Consider the following 15,000-nt stretch of genomic DNA (forward strand, 5'->3'; position numbering starts at 1 on the left):
AGAGATCGAGAGAGAGAGAAGGAGGAAGGGAGAAACGGCAGGGGAGAGAGAGAGAGAGAGAGAGGGAGAGAGAGAGAGAGGAGGAAGGGAGAAACGGCAAGAGCGAGAGAGAGGAGGAAGGGAGAAACGGCAGGGGAGAGAGAGAGAGGAGGAAGGGAGAAACGGCAGGGGAGAGAGAGAGAGGAGGAAGGGAGACTGCGGGAGAGAGAGAGAGAGAGAGAGGGGAGGAAGGGAGAGACTGCGGGAGAGAGAGAAAGAGAGAGAGAGACAGAGAGAGAAGGAGGAAGGGGGGGGGAGACACACACACAAAGAGGGAGGGAGACGTAGGGACAGACAGACGGATGGAGGTTGCACAGTTGACTTCAGTAGTAGTTATCGTGCGCTAACGAAGCGCTCCGTCCTCTGTTCTGACACGAGTGGGGGGAGGGGGATGGTGGGTAATTAGGATAATTAAATTAGTGCACTGATGGACGTAGGCTGGGGATATGTCAAGATGCCACACCTTTACCAAAGGATTGTGGACACACACACAGCGCAGTAGCCCATATCTGCTCGGCTGGGCATTGAGCTGAACTCCTGACTGACCCATACTAAGTAAACAATCTCTATTAGACTCCTAGACATCTCTCAAAACACTTTGGTTACATAAATGTAATGCAGATAACTACTATGCCAATTATTTTTAATGGTTAATGTTCTTGTTATTCGTGCAGTGGCGTTCTGTGATTGGGGGAATCCATCGAAGTTCGCTGGGATCCGCGGGGTGATTTACTGCGGGAAAAACCTCTGCACTCCTGCGCGTCCAGCCACAATCATTTATAACAGGCCAAGAATGCCGTCCTGCACACGCATCTGCACACGTGGTGTCAGAGATGATCGTAAATCTGAGGGAATAACAATTGATTCAGGTACAAATAACAGGATCATTGAACACACATTATGATAAGCATAAATCGATATCTAATGCATTTTTAAAAAGATTTTTTATTTTCCTGGTTAAAGTACAATTTTATTAATACTCTGCTGCAACTCTATCAAAAAAACCTGAGCAAACGCTAAAATAACTCCTGAACAGTGCGCACACAGTTCTCGTTTTGGTCCTGAAGATTTCTCTAGCCATACACTGAGGAAGAGTTCTCATGAAAGCCTGAGCAAGGAGACCCAGAGAGCCGTCTGGAGCAGGGTGGGTTTGACGGGAACCACAGAGACAAGCGCACGGCCGTCTGGTCTGGATGATGCCTCGCCACTGATTACGGTCATGTGATTTAAAACCTGTGACTAGGATGATATGCACAGGCTGCCAGACAGACAGAACCACTGCAGAGAATCAGACCCAGACAGACAGTGCCACTGCAGAGAATAAGACTCAGACAGACAGTACCACTGCAGAGAATCAGACCCAGACACACAGTACCACTGCAGAGAATCAGACCCAGACAGACAGTACCACTGCAGAGAATAAGACTCAGACAGACAGTACCACTGCAGAGAATCAGACCCAGACAGAGACAGAACCACTGCAGAGAATCAGACCCAGACAGAGACAGAACCACTGCAGAGAATCAGACCCAGACAGAGACAGAACCACTGCAGAGAATCAGACCCAGACAGAGACAGTACCACTGCAGAGAATCAGACCCAGACAGAGACAGTACCACTGCAGAGAATCAGACCCAGACAGAGACAGTACCACTGCAGAGAATCAGACCCAGACAGAGACAGAACCACTGCAGAGAATCAGACCCAGACAGAGACAGAACCACTGCAGAGAATCAGACCCAGACAGAGAGAGTACCACTGCAGAGAATCAGACCCAGATGTCACCAGGGAATGAAGTTGACGTGTACAGTAATGCGTGCGTGCACGCACATGGACAGACACACACACACACACGAGCGCGGACAAACACCTGCACGCATGCACACACACCTCTGGGAAGAAAGAAGGCTATCAAGATGGCATTCCGACACAAAACATTAAAATAATCATTTTGTTCATCAATGAATTCCACTCCAGTGGATAATTAGAATGTGGAATTAGTTGAGGGTGACAGCATGAGAAACACATGACGACAATGTCATTACCGAGAAGGAATTCATCGCCTAATACAAGGAAGAACACACACACACACACACACACACACACTGTATACTGAGAAACGCACACACTGACACTGAGACACACACATGCGCGCGCGCGTGCGAGGTGCTAAATTGCAGCAGGCTTGGCTGCAGCTAACAGCGTAATAATGAAGGGGATAATGGCTGAGCGTTTAGAGTGTAAATCTGCCTCCTAGGACCAGGGATCAGAACTGCTCAGCCAGTCTGCTCTCAACCACACACACACACACACACACACACACACACACACACACACGTACACGTATCTGACATCCACCCAGATGCTCTGCTGTCAACACACACACACACACACACACACACACACACCCGCTGACACACCCACCCGCACGTACGCGCATACACACGATACAAATACATACACAAATGCACATGTGGGCATACACATACAATGTACAGAGGTATTCTCAATCACCATTCATACAGCAAAAAGCCCCATTTAACTATTTAACCCCCTGGTACCAGTGCAGCAGGCACCCCACACAAGAAGGCTGGTGGGGTGGGCGGGGCCTCTCAGTGGATTTGGATTACACTACTTTTCCCACAGATAGAAAACTGCAGGCACTCTGTTCATCATACACACACTCCAACACACTACTGCACTGCTTCAATTTCTTTCACACACTGCTCTTTTGTCACACCAACACACACTCACGCAACTTTTTTATTCTATAAAAATAAATCCCAGAGGATGAGAAGTAATCTTGACATTGGATCAGAGGTAATCACATGTTATGTCCACCACATTGGATCAGAGGTAATCACATGTTATGTCCAGCACAAGGAGCAGGTCCAATGAGCCACTGTGCACTCATTTATTGACTTCTATTGCCCCCTAGTGGACAGAAATGTGCTGTGCAACCAGATCATTCCAACACTAACCTTTAATAATGAGTCAGGAATCTAATCAGAGGTTTGGTGAAGAGAGGCAGTTAAAGTCGTGATAACGGAGCGCCGCGTTCCTGGGCAGAAGCAGTCTGCTCCTTCAGAGAGGTGGGGGGGGGGGTGCGAGACGTTTAACGAGCAATTAGGCCCTGCAGGGTCACCTTGATCTCTCCACGCGGCCCGTTCACCAGAGCTGGCCCGCCCCGGAAAATGACGAGCGCTCAGAGCGCTGCGTTACGGGCCACAACGTTTTCAGGGCATTTGAGTGATGAGATTCCGGTTCACGTGTGCGCATGCATGTTCCGACCTCTCGTCCAATCTCTCATAAAGGTCTGTGCCAGCACCAGGAACGCCATACATAATAATGTAGAATTGTGTAGTCATCATGCAGAAACTCCCCCTGATCTGAAGTTATTGGAATAACTAACTCATGTTTCTGGACGCATAAAAAAAATGTAATAAAATCAACAAGTCAACAAGGAATCAACAAGTCAACAAGGAATTTGCAAGACAAGGGGGCGACGGGGACTCACCGTCCTGGAAGACGCGTTCCACATTCAGGCCATAGGTGGCACAGGTCTCGTAGTACGTGCACCTCTTCAGGTCGTTGGACAGCTTGCGTGCACGAGCGTCCTCTATGACGCGAGGGTTAGCTGCACTGATCGCATCTGCAGGAAGGATGGCAGGACACGGGACATCAGGACACGGCAATGGGACAACTCTGGGATTCGCAACAGCACAGCTGCAAAAGAGGGTGTGGAAAACCACCTCTCCCATCGGGACACGGAATAAAGCTGGGAGGGTATGAAGTGCTTTGGCTAATGCTGTTGTTTCTGGCACCCTCTCATGTCCACAAAGAAAAAATGCAACACGATGATTTCATTAATCAAATCACTTTGACGTTTGTTGATTTTTAAAAACACCTAGCAGTTAGGGGGGGAAAAAGGTTTTTGTAATGATCTTGCTAAATTACCATACTAAATAAAAACTCATAACATTATTAAAATAGAAAACATTACCCATAGTTCTCTTTATAATCTGGGACACCTACATTTCCCTGTAAAATGAAATGACAATTCTAATAATCTAATCACTGAATACCAGTGGTGCTCAAACAAAGATACATGTTCGACCATTATTTAGACCTAGAGTTATTACAGTACTGTAACTCAGCCAATAGATGGCACTAAAGTATAAGAGTTGATTATAGCACAGCCGACCGAGACAGTACTTCTGTGAAGAGTCTGAGGATCATTTACAACAGAACTTTCTAGATGAATTTAACAGGAACAGAAGAAACACATCAAGCAACAAAACCGCTAATATCGACCATCAGTACAGTGTGTGTAATATCCACCATCAGTGTACAGTATAATATCCACCATCAGTACAGTGTAATATCAACTATCAGTACAGCGTGTGTAATATCCACCATCAAGAGTACAGTGTAATATCCACCAGTGTACAGTATAATATCCACCATCAGTACAGTGTAATATCAACTATCAGTACAGTGTGTGTAATATCCACCATCAAGAGTACAGTGTAATATCTACCATCAGTGTGCGTTGTAATATCCACCATCAGTACAGTGTAATATCGACCATCAGTACAGTGTAATATTGACTATCAGTACAGTGTGTGTAATATCCACCATCAGTGTATGGTGTAATATCCACCATCAGTGTATGGTGTAATATCCACCATCAGTGTATGGTGTAATATCCACCATCAGTACAGTGTGTGTAATATCCACCATCAGTGTACAGTGTGATATCCACCATCAGAGTACAGTGTAATATCAATTATCAGTACAGTGTGTGTAACATCCACCATGAGTGTATGGTGTAATATTGACTATCAGTACAGCGTGTGTAATATCCACCATCAGTGTATGGTGTAATATTGACTATCAGTACAGCGTGTGTAATATCCACCATGAGTGTATGGTGTAATATCCACCATCAGTGTACGGTGTAACATTGACTATCAGTACAGTGTGTGTAATATCCACCATCAAGAGTACAGTGTAATATCTACCATCAGTGTACGTTGTAATATCCACCATCAGTACAGTGTAATATCGACCATCAGTACAGTGTAATATTGACTATCAGTACAGTGTGTGTAATATCCACCATCAGTGTATGGTGTAATATCCACCATCAGTGTATGGTGTAATATCCACCATCAGTACAGTGTGTGTAATATCCACCATCAGTGTATGGTGTAATATACACCATCAGTGTATGGTGTAATATCCACCATCAGTGTATGGTGTAATATCCACCATCAGTACAGTGTGTGTAATATCCACCATCAGTGTATGGTGTAATATCCACCATCAGTGTATGGTGTAATATCCACCATCAGTGTATGGTGTAATATCCACCATCAGTACAGTGTGTGTAATATCCACCATCAGTGTATGGTGTAATATTGACTGTCAGTACAGTGTGTGTAATATCCACCATCAGTACAGTGCAACAGAGGCAGAGAGAATTTAAAGCCATTTTTGGTCAGTTCTGGACTGACCAAGAGGTATTGAGCATCCATGAATGACATTTTAGTCCTGTCATTTCTGTCATATCTGTGCACCTTAAGCAGAGGTTTATTGGGTTTGTGTGTGCATGTGTGTGTTATAGAACATGGGTCCTAAAGGCCTTCTCCCAGCATGCTCTGGGCCCACACTCACCCTGAGTTCCCACGAGCACCAGCGGTATGTCAGCAGTATTGCGGTAGTTGGCCATGCGGCTGTAGTAGTGATACACCGTCTGGAAGCTGAACTCATCCTCCAGACTAAAGACGAAGACCACAGCATCCACCCACAATGCAAACTGGGGGAATGGAGGGAGAGAGAGAGAGAGTGAGAGAGAGAGAGAGAGAGAGAGAGAGAGAGAGAGAGAGAGAGAGAGAGAGGAGAGAGAGAGAGAGAGAGAGAGGAGAGAGAGAGAGAGAGAGGAGAGAGAGAGAGAGAGAGAGGAGAGAGAGAGAGAGAGAGAGAGAGAGAGAGGGAGAGAGAGAGAGAGGGAGAGAGAGAGTTAGTGTGAGAAAGGGGGAAGAGTGACAGAGAAAAAAGCAAGACGACAGACGGTGGGGGGAAAAAAAACAAAGATTTCTTTAATATTGCAAAGGTTTATTCATGTTGTTTACATACTACTTTGGCAATACTGCAAATGAATATGAAAGGGTGTGAGAGAAACAGTGTGAGTGTGTGTGAGAGAGAGCGAGAGTGGTGATCTTTCTTTAGGCATTTCAGCACTCCAGTGTGAATAAAGCTGAACAACTCTGAGCCGGACCACTGCTCCGGACATCCCGCACGCACTGCCTCGTGTGAACCGCACATCACAGAATGACACCACAGCATGACATCACCGCACTGCTCCCACCAATCCGTGCCCCGCAGCTGCGCGGTGGAAGAGTTCAGGGCAGCAGGACCACAGTTCCACCGGTCACTGCAATGCCTGGCCTGCATCACATCCGCTGTTGTGATTGTTGCTTATCTGATCTATTTTCCGCAGTCCAGATCCTCTGCAGCACGTAATCATTGTTGAAGTAACTGAACGTGGTCTGTTTGGGAATGCCATTCCAAATCAGAAATAAACCAAATCTGGCTGCATGCTTGAAGTGGGTGTCTGTAATACCTACCTGGGCCTCTGGGGGGCCCCCTTCATCCCTGATAAGGAGAAGGTAACTCTGGCCATCAACTACGATCTCCTTTTTGAAACGCCCACCTACAAGACAGAAACGTGCGATGAATCAGGAGAAGACCATGACAGGGTTAAAGCTGACAACTACATGAGACTACTGGTGGACGAGACCGACGTGGAGATGGTGGTGATCGTCATGGGATATTTCCCTAAACGCTCCAAAGCTTTCAGCCACAACATCCTGTAATAATCAATAATCTCTTGATTAATGTCCAGATCATTACAGATCCCTTCCTTTCAGAGCACACAGTCTTCTGGTCACCCTCTCATGCAGGCCTGCTTCGGAGAGATGCCATTGCTAGGCAACACGCCAGGGCAGGTGAGCACACGGATGGCCAGGCACGCTGCTCTCTGCTGACCCAGGATCTGCTCCATAACTCCCAATAACAGTCTCCGTTTGACCATGAAATCCAAAAAAGGTGTTCCCAGATCAGCACTGCTGGGACTTGATGTTTAACATGCAGAAGACCATCCTTCTAGATCAACATCAGTTTCATTTTTTTTTTTTTTTTTAAAAGCTCACTGCATTAACCAGGTGAACATTACATTTCCCCTGACATCCATCTCACTGGAGGACACGTTGTTAATCCCTAATTAACTGGAAGAGAAAGACTGTGCTTTAGTTTGTCCTATCTGACCTCTGACACGCTGACCCAGAAGATAGGGAAGCTGGCCCAGTTTGACCTTTGAACTCTGTTCCTATGGGAGGGGGGAGGTGAGATGAGATGAAAGCACATGAGATGCAAGACAAACCAGGTAAGATTTGCACCTCTCTCCCTCTCTCTCTCCCTCTCTCTAACCTTCTCTCTCTCCCTCCTTCTTCCACTCACCTAGCCTTCTCTCTCTCTCCCTCCCTCCTTCTCCCTAGCTTTCTCCCTCTCTCCCCCTCCCCAGAGATCACCAGAGCCAATGTTAAAGTTAAAGGGCCATAACCTAAGTGGAGTTACACACTGTTAATCAGCTTGTGTCTAAATGTAATGACCTGCTGGAAGAGACAGCCACTATTACTCTTTCAAGGGTCACCCAAGGTCAGTAGAAGGCACAGGAGAATTATGCCGGGGCCAACATGCTAACCTCCAACCTTTAACCTCTGACCTCCAGCTGTTCTACTAAAGAGGATAACCGATACAAGGAAGAAATCCCTAAAGAAATCGGAGGGAGGATGTTTACCCTTATAGCAGTGTAGATGAGAAAGAGTGGAGTGTATGTGCAGGTCTGAGAGAGGGTGGTGTATGTGTACAGTTCTGAGAGAGGGTGGTGTGTGTGTGCAGGTCTGAGCGAGGATGGTGTGTACGTGTATAGGTCTGTGTGTGCAGGTCTGAGAGAGGGTGGTGTGTGTGTGTGTGTGTGTGTGTGTGTGTGTGTGCAGGTCAGAGAGGCTGGTGTGTGTGGTCTGTGTGTGTGCAGGTCTGAGAGAGGGTGATGTGTGTGTGCGTGCACGTCTGAGAGAGGGTGGTGTGAGTGTGCGTGCACCTCTGAGGGAGGGTGGTGTGTGAGTGCGCGTGCACGTCTGAGGGAGGGTGGTGTGTGAGTGCGCGTGCACGTCTGAGGGAGGGTGGTGTGTGAGTGCGCGTGCACGTCTGAGGGAGGGTGGTGTGTGAGTGCGCGTGCACGTCTGAGGGAGGGTGGTGTGTGAGTGCGCGTGCACGTCTGAGGGAGGGTGGTGTGTGAGTGCGCGTGCACGTCTGAGGGAGGGTGGTGTGTGAGTGCGCGTGCACGTCTGAGGGAGGGTGGTGTGTGAGTGCGCGTGCACGTCTGAGGGAGGGTGGTGTGTGAGTGCGCGTGCACGTCTGAGGGAGGGTGGTGTGTGAGTGCGCGTGCACGTCTGAGGGAGGGTGGTGTGTGTGCACATCTGAGGGAGGGTGGTGTGTATGTGCACATCTGAGGGAGGGTGGTGTGTGTGTGCACATCTGAGCGAGGGTGGTGTGTGTGTGCACGTCAGAGAGGGTGGTGTGTGTGTGCACGTCAGAGAGGGTGGTGTGTGTGTGCACGTCAGAGAGGGTGGTGTGTGTTTGTGTGTGTGTGTGTGTGTGTGTGTGTGTGTGTGTCTGCAGGGCAGAGAGGGTGGTGTGTGTTTGTGTGTGTGTGTGTGTGTGTGTGTGTCTGCAGGGCAGAGAGGGTGGTGTGTGTTTGTGTGTGTGTGTGTGTGTGTGTGTGTCTGCAGGGCAGAGAGGGTGATGTGTGTGGTCTGTGTGCGTGCGCGTCTGAGAGAGGGTGGTGTGTGTGCGTGCACGTCTGAGAGAGGGTGGTGTGCGTGCACGTCAGAGAGGGTGGTGTGCGTGCACGTCTGAGAGAGGGTGGTGTGTGTGCACGTCTGTGAGAGGGTGGTGTGTGTGTGTGTGTGTGTGTGCAGGTCTGAGCGAGGGTGGTGTGTGTGTGTGTGTGTAGGTCTGAGCGAGGGTGGTGTGTGTGTGTGCAGGTCTGAGCGAGGGTGGTGTGTGTGTGTGTGTGTGTGTGTTCGGGTCTGAGCGAGGGTGGTGTGTGTGTGTGTGTGTGTGTTCGGGTCTGAGCGAGGGTGGTGTGTGTGTGTGTGTGTGCAGGTCTGAGCGAGGGTGGTGTGTGTGTGTGTGTGTAGGTCTGAGCGAGGGTGGTGTGTGTGTGTGCAGGTCTGAGCGAGGGTGGTGTGTGTGTGTGTGCAGGTCTGATCGAGGGTGGTGTGTGTGTGTGTGTGTGCAGGTCTGAGCGAGCGTGGTGTGTGTGTGTGTGTGTGCAGGTCTGAGCGAGCGTGGTGTGTGTGTGTGTGTGTGTGTGTGTGCACGTCAGAGAGGGTGGTGTGTGTATGTGTGTGTCTGCAGGGCAGAGAGGGTGGTGTGTGTGTGTGTGTGTGTGTGTGTGTGTGTGTGCGCAGGTCAGAGAGGGTGGTGTGTGTGTGCAGGTCAGAGAGGGTGGTGTGTGTGTGCAGGTCAGAGAGGGTGGTGTGTGTGGTGTGTGTGCGTGCAGGTCAGAGAGGGTGGTGTGTGGTGTGTGTGCGTGCAGGTCAGAGAGGGTGGTGTGTGTGGTGTGTGTGCATGCACGTCAGAGAGGGTGGTGTGTGTGGTGTGTGTGCGTGCACGTCTGAGAGAGGGTGGTGTGTGTGCGTGCACGTCTGAGAGAGGGTGGTGTGTGTGCGTGCACGTCTGAGAGAGGGTGGTGTGTGTGCGTGCACGTCTGAGAGAGGGTGGTGTGTGTGCGTGCACGTCTGAGAGAGGGTGGTGTGTGCGCGTGCACGTCTGAGAGAGGGTGGTGTGTGCGCGTGCACGTCTGAGAGAGGGTGGTGTGTGCGCGTGCGCGTGCACGTCTGAGAGAGGGTGGTGTGTGCGCGTGCACGTCAGAGAGGGTGGTGTGTGCGCGTGCACGTCAGAGAGGGTGGTGTGTGCGCGTGCACGTCAGAGAGGGTGGTGTGTGTGCGTGCATGTCAGGGAGGGTGGTGTGTGTGTGTGTGTGCGCATGTCAGAGAGGGTGGTGTGTGTGTGTGCACACAGGTTTGAGAGAGGGTGGTGTGTGTGTGTGCGCACAGGTCTGAGAGAGGGTGGTGTGTGTGTGTGCGCACAGGTCTGAGAGAGGGTGGTGTGTGTGGTGTGTGTGCATGCACGTCAGAGAGGGTGGTGTGTGTGGTGTGTGTGCGTGCACGTCTGAGAGAGGGTGGTGTGTGTGCGTGCACGTCTGAGAGAGGGTGGTGTGTGCGCGTGCACGTCTGAGAGAGGGTGGTGTGTGCGCGTGCACGTCTGAGAGAGGGTGGTGTGTGCGCGTGCACGTCTGAGAGAGGGTGGTGTGTGCGCGTGCACGTCTGAGAGAGGGTGGTGTGTGCGCGTGCACGTCTGAGAGGGTGGTGTGTGCGCGTGCACGTCAGAGAGGGTGGTGTGTGCGCGTGCACGTCAGAGAGGGTGGTGTGTGTGTGTGTGCATGTCAGAGAGGGTGGTGTGTGTGTGTGCGCACAGGTCTGAGAGAGGGTGGTGTGTGTGTGTGCGCACAGGTCTGAGAGAGGGTGGTGTGTGTGTGTGCGCACAGGTCTGAGAGAGGGTGGTGTGTGTGTGTGCGCACAGGTCTGAGAGAGGGTGGTGTGTGTGGTCTGTGTGTGTGCAGGTCTGAGAGAGGGTGATGTGTGTGTGCGTGCACGTCTGAGAGAGGGTGGTGTGAGTGTGCGTGCACCTCTGAGGGAGGGTGGTGTGTGAGTGCGCGTGCACGTCTGAGGGAGGGTGGTGTGTGAGTGCGCGTGCACGTCTGAGGGAGGGTGGTGTGTGAGTGCGCGTGCACGTCTGAGGGAGGGTGGTGTGTGAGTGCGCGTGCACGTCTGAGGGAGGGTGGTGTGTGTGCACATCTGAGGGAGGGTGGTGTGTATGTGCACATCTGAGGGAGGGTGGTGTGTGTGTGCACATCTGAGCGAGGGTGGTGTGTGTGTGCACGTCAGAGAGGGTGGTGTGTGTGTGCACGTCAGAGAGGGTGGTGTGTGTGGTCTGTGTGTGTGCAGGTCTGAGGGAGGGTGGTGTGTGAGTGCGCGTGCACGTCTGAGGGAGGGTGGTGTGTGAGTGCGCGTGCACGTCTGAGGGAGGGTGGTGTGTGAGTGCGCGTGCACGTCTGAGGGAGGGTGGTGTGTGAGTGCGCGTGCACGTCTGAGGGAGGGTGGTGTGTGAGTGCGCGTGCACGTCTGAGGGAGGGTGGTGTGTGTGCACATCTGAGGGAGGGTGGTGTGTATGTGCACATCTGAGGGAGGGTGGTGTGTGTGTGCACATCTGAGCGAGGGTGGTGTGTGTGTGCACGTCAGAGAGGGTGGTGTGTGTGTGCACGTCAGAGAGGGTGGTGTGTGTGTGCACGTCAGAGAGGGTGGTGTGTGTTTGTGTGTGTGTGTGTGTGTGTGTGTGTCTGCAGGGCAGAGAGGGTGGTGTGTGTTTGTGTGTGTGTGTGTGTGTGTGTGTGTGTGTGTCTGCAGGGCAGAGAGGGTGGTGTGTGTTTGTGTGTGTGTGTGTGTGTGTGTGTGTCTGCAGGGCAGAGAGGGTGATGTGTGTGGTCTGTGTGCGTGCGCGTCTGAGAGAGGGTGGTGTGTGTGCGTGCACGTCTGAGAGAGGGTGGTGTGCGTGCACGTCAGAGAGGGTGGTGTGCGTGCACGTCTGAGAGAGGGTGGTGTGTGTGCACGTCTGTGAGAGGGTGGTGTGTGTGTGTGTGTGTGTGTGCAGGTCTGAGCGAGGGTGGTGTGTGTGTGTGTGTGTAGGTCTGAGCGAGGGTGGTGTGTGTGTGTGCAGGTCTGAGCGAGGGTGGTGTGTGTGTGTGTGTGTGTGTGTTCGGGTCTGAGCGAGGGTGGTGTGTGTGTGTGTGTGTGTGTTCGGGTCTGAGCGAGGGTGGTGTGTGTGTGTGTGTGTGTGCAGGTCTGAGCGAGGGTGGTGTGTGTGTGTGTGTGTAGGTCTGAGCGAGGGTGGTGTGTGTGTGTGCAGGTCTGAGCGAGGGTGGTGTGTGTGTGTGTGCAGGTCTGATCGAGGGTGGTGTGTGTGTGTGTGTGTGCAGGTCTGAGCGAGCGTGGTGTGTGTGTGTGTGTGTGTGCAGGTCTGAGCGAGCGTGGTGTGTGTGTGTGTGTGTGTGTGTGTGCACGTCAGAGAGGGTGGTGTGTGTATGTGTGTGTCTGCAGGGCAGAGAGGGTGGTGTGTGTGTGTGTGTGTGTGTGTGTGTGCGCAGGTCAGAGAGGGTGGTGTGTGTGTGCAGGTCAGAGAGGGTGGTGTGTGTGTGCAGGTCAGAGAGGGTGGTGTGTGTGGTGTGTGTGCGTGCAGGTCAGAGAGGGTGGTGTGTGGTGTGTGTGCGTGCAGGTCAGAGAGGGTGGTGTGTGTGGTGTGTGTGCATGCACGTCAGAGAGGGTGGTGTGTGTGGTGTGTGTGCGTGCACGTCTGAGAGAGGGTGGTGTGTGTGCGTGCACGTCTGAGAGAGGGTGGTGTGTGTGCGTGCACGTCTGAGAGAGGGTGGTGTGTGTGCGTGCACGTCTGAGAGAGGGTGGTGTGTGCGCGTGCACGTCTGAGAGAGGGTGGTGTGTGCGCGTGCACGTCTGAGAGAGGGTGGTGTGTGCGCGTGCGCGTGCACGTCTGAGAGAGGGTGGTGTGTGCGCGTGCACGTCAGAGAGGGTGGTGTGTGCGCGTGCACGTCAGAGAGGGTGGTGTGTGCGCGTGCACGTCAGAGAGGGTGGTGTGTGTGCGTGCATGTCAGGGAGGGTGGTGTGTGTGTGTGTGTGCGCATGTCAGAGAGGGTGGTGTGTGTGTGTGCACACAGGTTTGAGAGAGGGTGGTGTGTGTGTGTGCGCACAGGTCTGAGAGAGGGTGGTGTGTGTGTGTGCGCACAGGTCTGAGAGAGGGTGGTGTGTGTGGTGTGTGTGCATGCACGTCAGAGAGGGTGGTGTGTGTGGTGTGTGTGCGTGCACGTCTGAGAGAGGGTGGTGTGTGTGCGTGCACGTCTGAGAGAGGGTGGTGTGTGCGCGTGCACGTCTGAGAGAGGGTGGTGTGTGCGCGTGCACGTCTGAGAGAGGGTGGTGTGTGTGCGTGCACGTCTGAGAGAGGGTGGTGTGTGTGCGTGCACGTCTGAGAGAGGGTGGTGTGTGCGCGTGCGCGTGCACGTCTGAGAGAGGGTGGTGTGTGCGCGTGCACGTCTGAGAGGGTGGTGTGTGCGCGTGCACGTCAGAGAGGGTGGTGTGTGCGCGTGCACGTCAGAGAGGGTGGTGTGTGTGTGTGTGCATGTCAGAGAGGGTGGTGTGTGTGTGTGCGCACAGGTCTGAGAGAGGGTGGTGTGTGTGTGTGCGCACAGGTCTGAGAGAGGGTGGTGTGTGTGTGTGCGCACAGGTCTGAGAGAGGGTGGTGTGTGTGTGTGCGCACAGGTCTGAGAGAGGGTGGTGTGTGTGTGTGCGCACAGGTCTGAGAGAGGGTGGTGTGTGTGTGTGCGCACAGGTCTGAGAGAGGGTGGTGTGTGTGTGTGCGCACAGGTCTGAGAGAGGGTGGTGTGTGTGTGTGCACAGGTCTGAGAGAGGGTGGTGTGTGTGTGTGCACAGGTCTGAGAAAGGGTGGTGTGTGTGTGTGTGCACAGGTCTGAGAAAGGGTGGTGTGTGTGTGTGTGCAGGTCTGAGAGAGGGTTGTGTGCGTGCACGTCTGAGAGAGGGTGGTGTGCGTGCACGTCTGAGAGAGGGTGGTGTGTGTGCACGTCTGTGAGGGTGGTGTGTGTGTGTGTGTGTGTGTGTGTGTGCAGGTCTGAGCGAGGGTGGTGTGTGTGTGTGTGTGTGTGTGTGTGTGCAGGTCTGAGCGAGGGTGGTGTGTGTGTGCAGGTCTGAGCGAGGGTGGTGTGTGTGTGCGCGCAGGTCTGAGAGAGGGTGGTGTGTGTGTGCGCGCAGGTCTGAGAGAGGGTGGTGTGTGTGTGCGTGCAGATCTGAGAGAGGGTGGTGTGTGTGTGCGCGCAGATCTGAGAGAGGGTGGTGTGTGTGTGCGCAGGTCTGAGAGAGGGTGGTGTGTGTGTGTGCGCAGGTCTGAGGGAGGGTGGTGTGTGTGTGTATGCAGGTCTGAGGGAGGGTGGTGTGTGTGTGTGTGTATGCAGGTCTGAGAGAGGGTGATGTGTGTGTGCGTGCAGGTCTGAGCGGGTGATGTGTGTGTGCGTGCAGGTCTGAGCGGGTGATGTGTGTGTGCGTGCAGGTCTGAGCGGGTGATGTGTGTGTGCGTGCAGGTCTGAGCGGGTGATGTGTGTGTGCGCGCAGGTCTGAGAGAGGGTGGTGTGTGTGTGTGCGCAGGTCTGAGAGAGGGTGGTGTGTGTGTGCGCAGGTCTGAGAGAGGGTGGTGTGTGTGTGTGCGCAGGTCTGAGGGAGGGTGGTGTGTGTGTGTGCGCAGGTCTGAGCGAGGGTGGTGTGTGTGTGTGTGCGCGCAGGTCTGAGCGAGGGTGGTGTGTGTGTGTGCGCGCAGGTCTGAGCGAGGGTGGTGTGTGTGTGTGCGCGCAGGTCTGAGCGAGGGTGGTGTGTGCGCGCAGGTCTGAGCGAGGGTGGTGTGTGTGCGCAGGTCTGAGCGAGGGTGGTGTGTGTGTGTGCGCAGGTCTGAGCGAGGGTGGTGTGTGCGCGCAGGTCTGAGCGAGGGTGGTGTGTGTGTGTGCGCAGGTCTGAGCGAGGGTGGTGTGTGTGTGTGCGCAGGTCTGAGCGAGGGTGGTGTGTGTGTGTGCGCGCAGGTCTGAGCGAGGGTGGTGTGTGTGTGTGTGCGCGCAGGTCTGAGCGAGGGTGGTGTGTGTGTGTGTGCGCGCAGGTCTGAGCGAGGGTGGTGTGTGTGTGTGCGCGCAGGTCTGAGCGAGGG

General features: G+C 53.1%; 1 protein-coding gene across 7 annotated transcripts in view; it reads right to left on the bottom strand.

The window, feature by feature from the left end:
• agap1 (ArfGAP with GTPase domain, ankyrin repeat and PH domain 1) overlaps nucleotides 1-15,000 on the bottom strand; it is a 100,348-nt gene that overhangs the window by 44,600 nt on the left and 40,748 nt on the right. For all 7 annotated transcript variants that reach the window (XM_035523514.2, XM_027004626.3, XM_081710239.1 and 4 more), the window contains 3 exons: nucleotides 6,672-6,757; nucleotides 5,719-5,860; nucleotides 3,557-3,691 (listed from right to left, as the gene is read on the bottom strand). In XM_035523514.2, coding sequence (XP_035379407.1) covers nucleotides 3,557-3,691; nucleotides 5,719-5,860; nucleotides 6,672-6,757 — 363 coding nt within the window. The remainder of the gene's footprint in view (nucleotides 1-3,556; nucleotides 3,692-5,718; nucleotides 5,861-6,671; nucleotides 6,758-15,000) is intronic.

The sequence above is a fragment of the Electrophorus electricus genome, chromosome 3, assembly GCF_041902795.1.
Source record: "Electrophorus electricus isolate QZ-2024a chromosome 3, ASM4190279v1, whole genome shotgun sequence".
NCBI lineage: Eukaryota > Metazoa > Chordata > Actinopteri > Gymnotiformes > Gymnotidae > Electrophorus > Electrophorus electricus.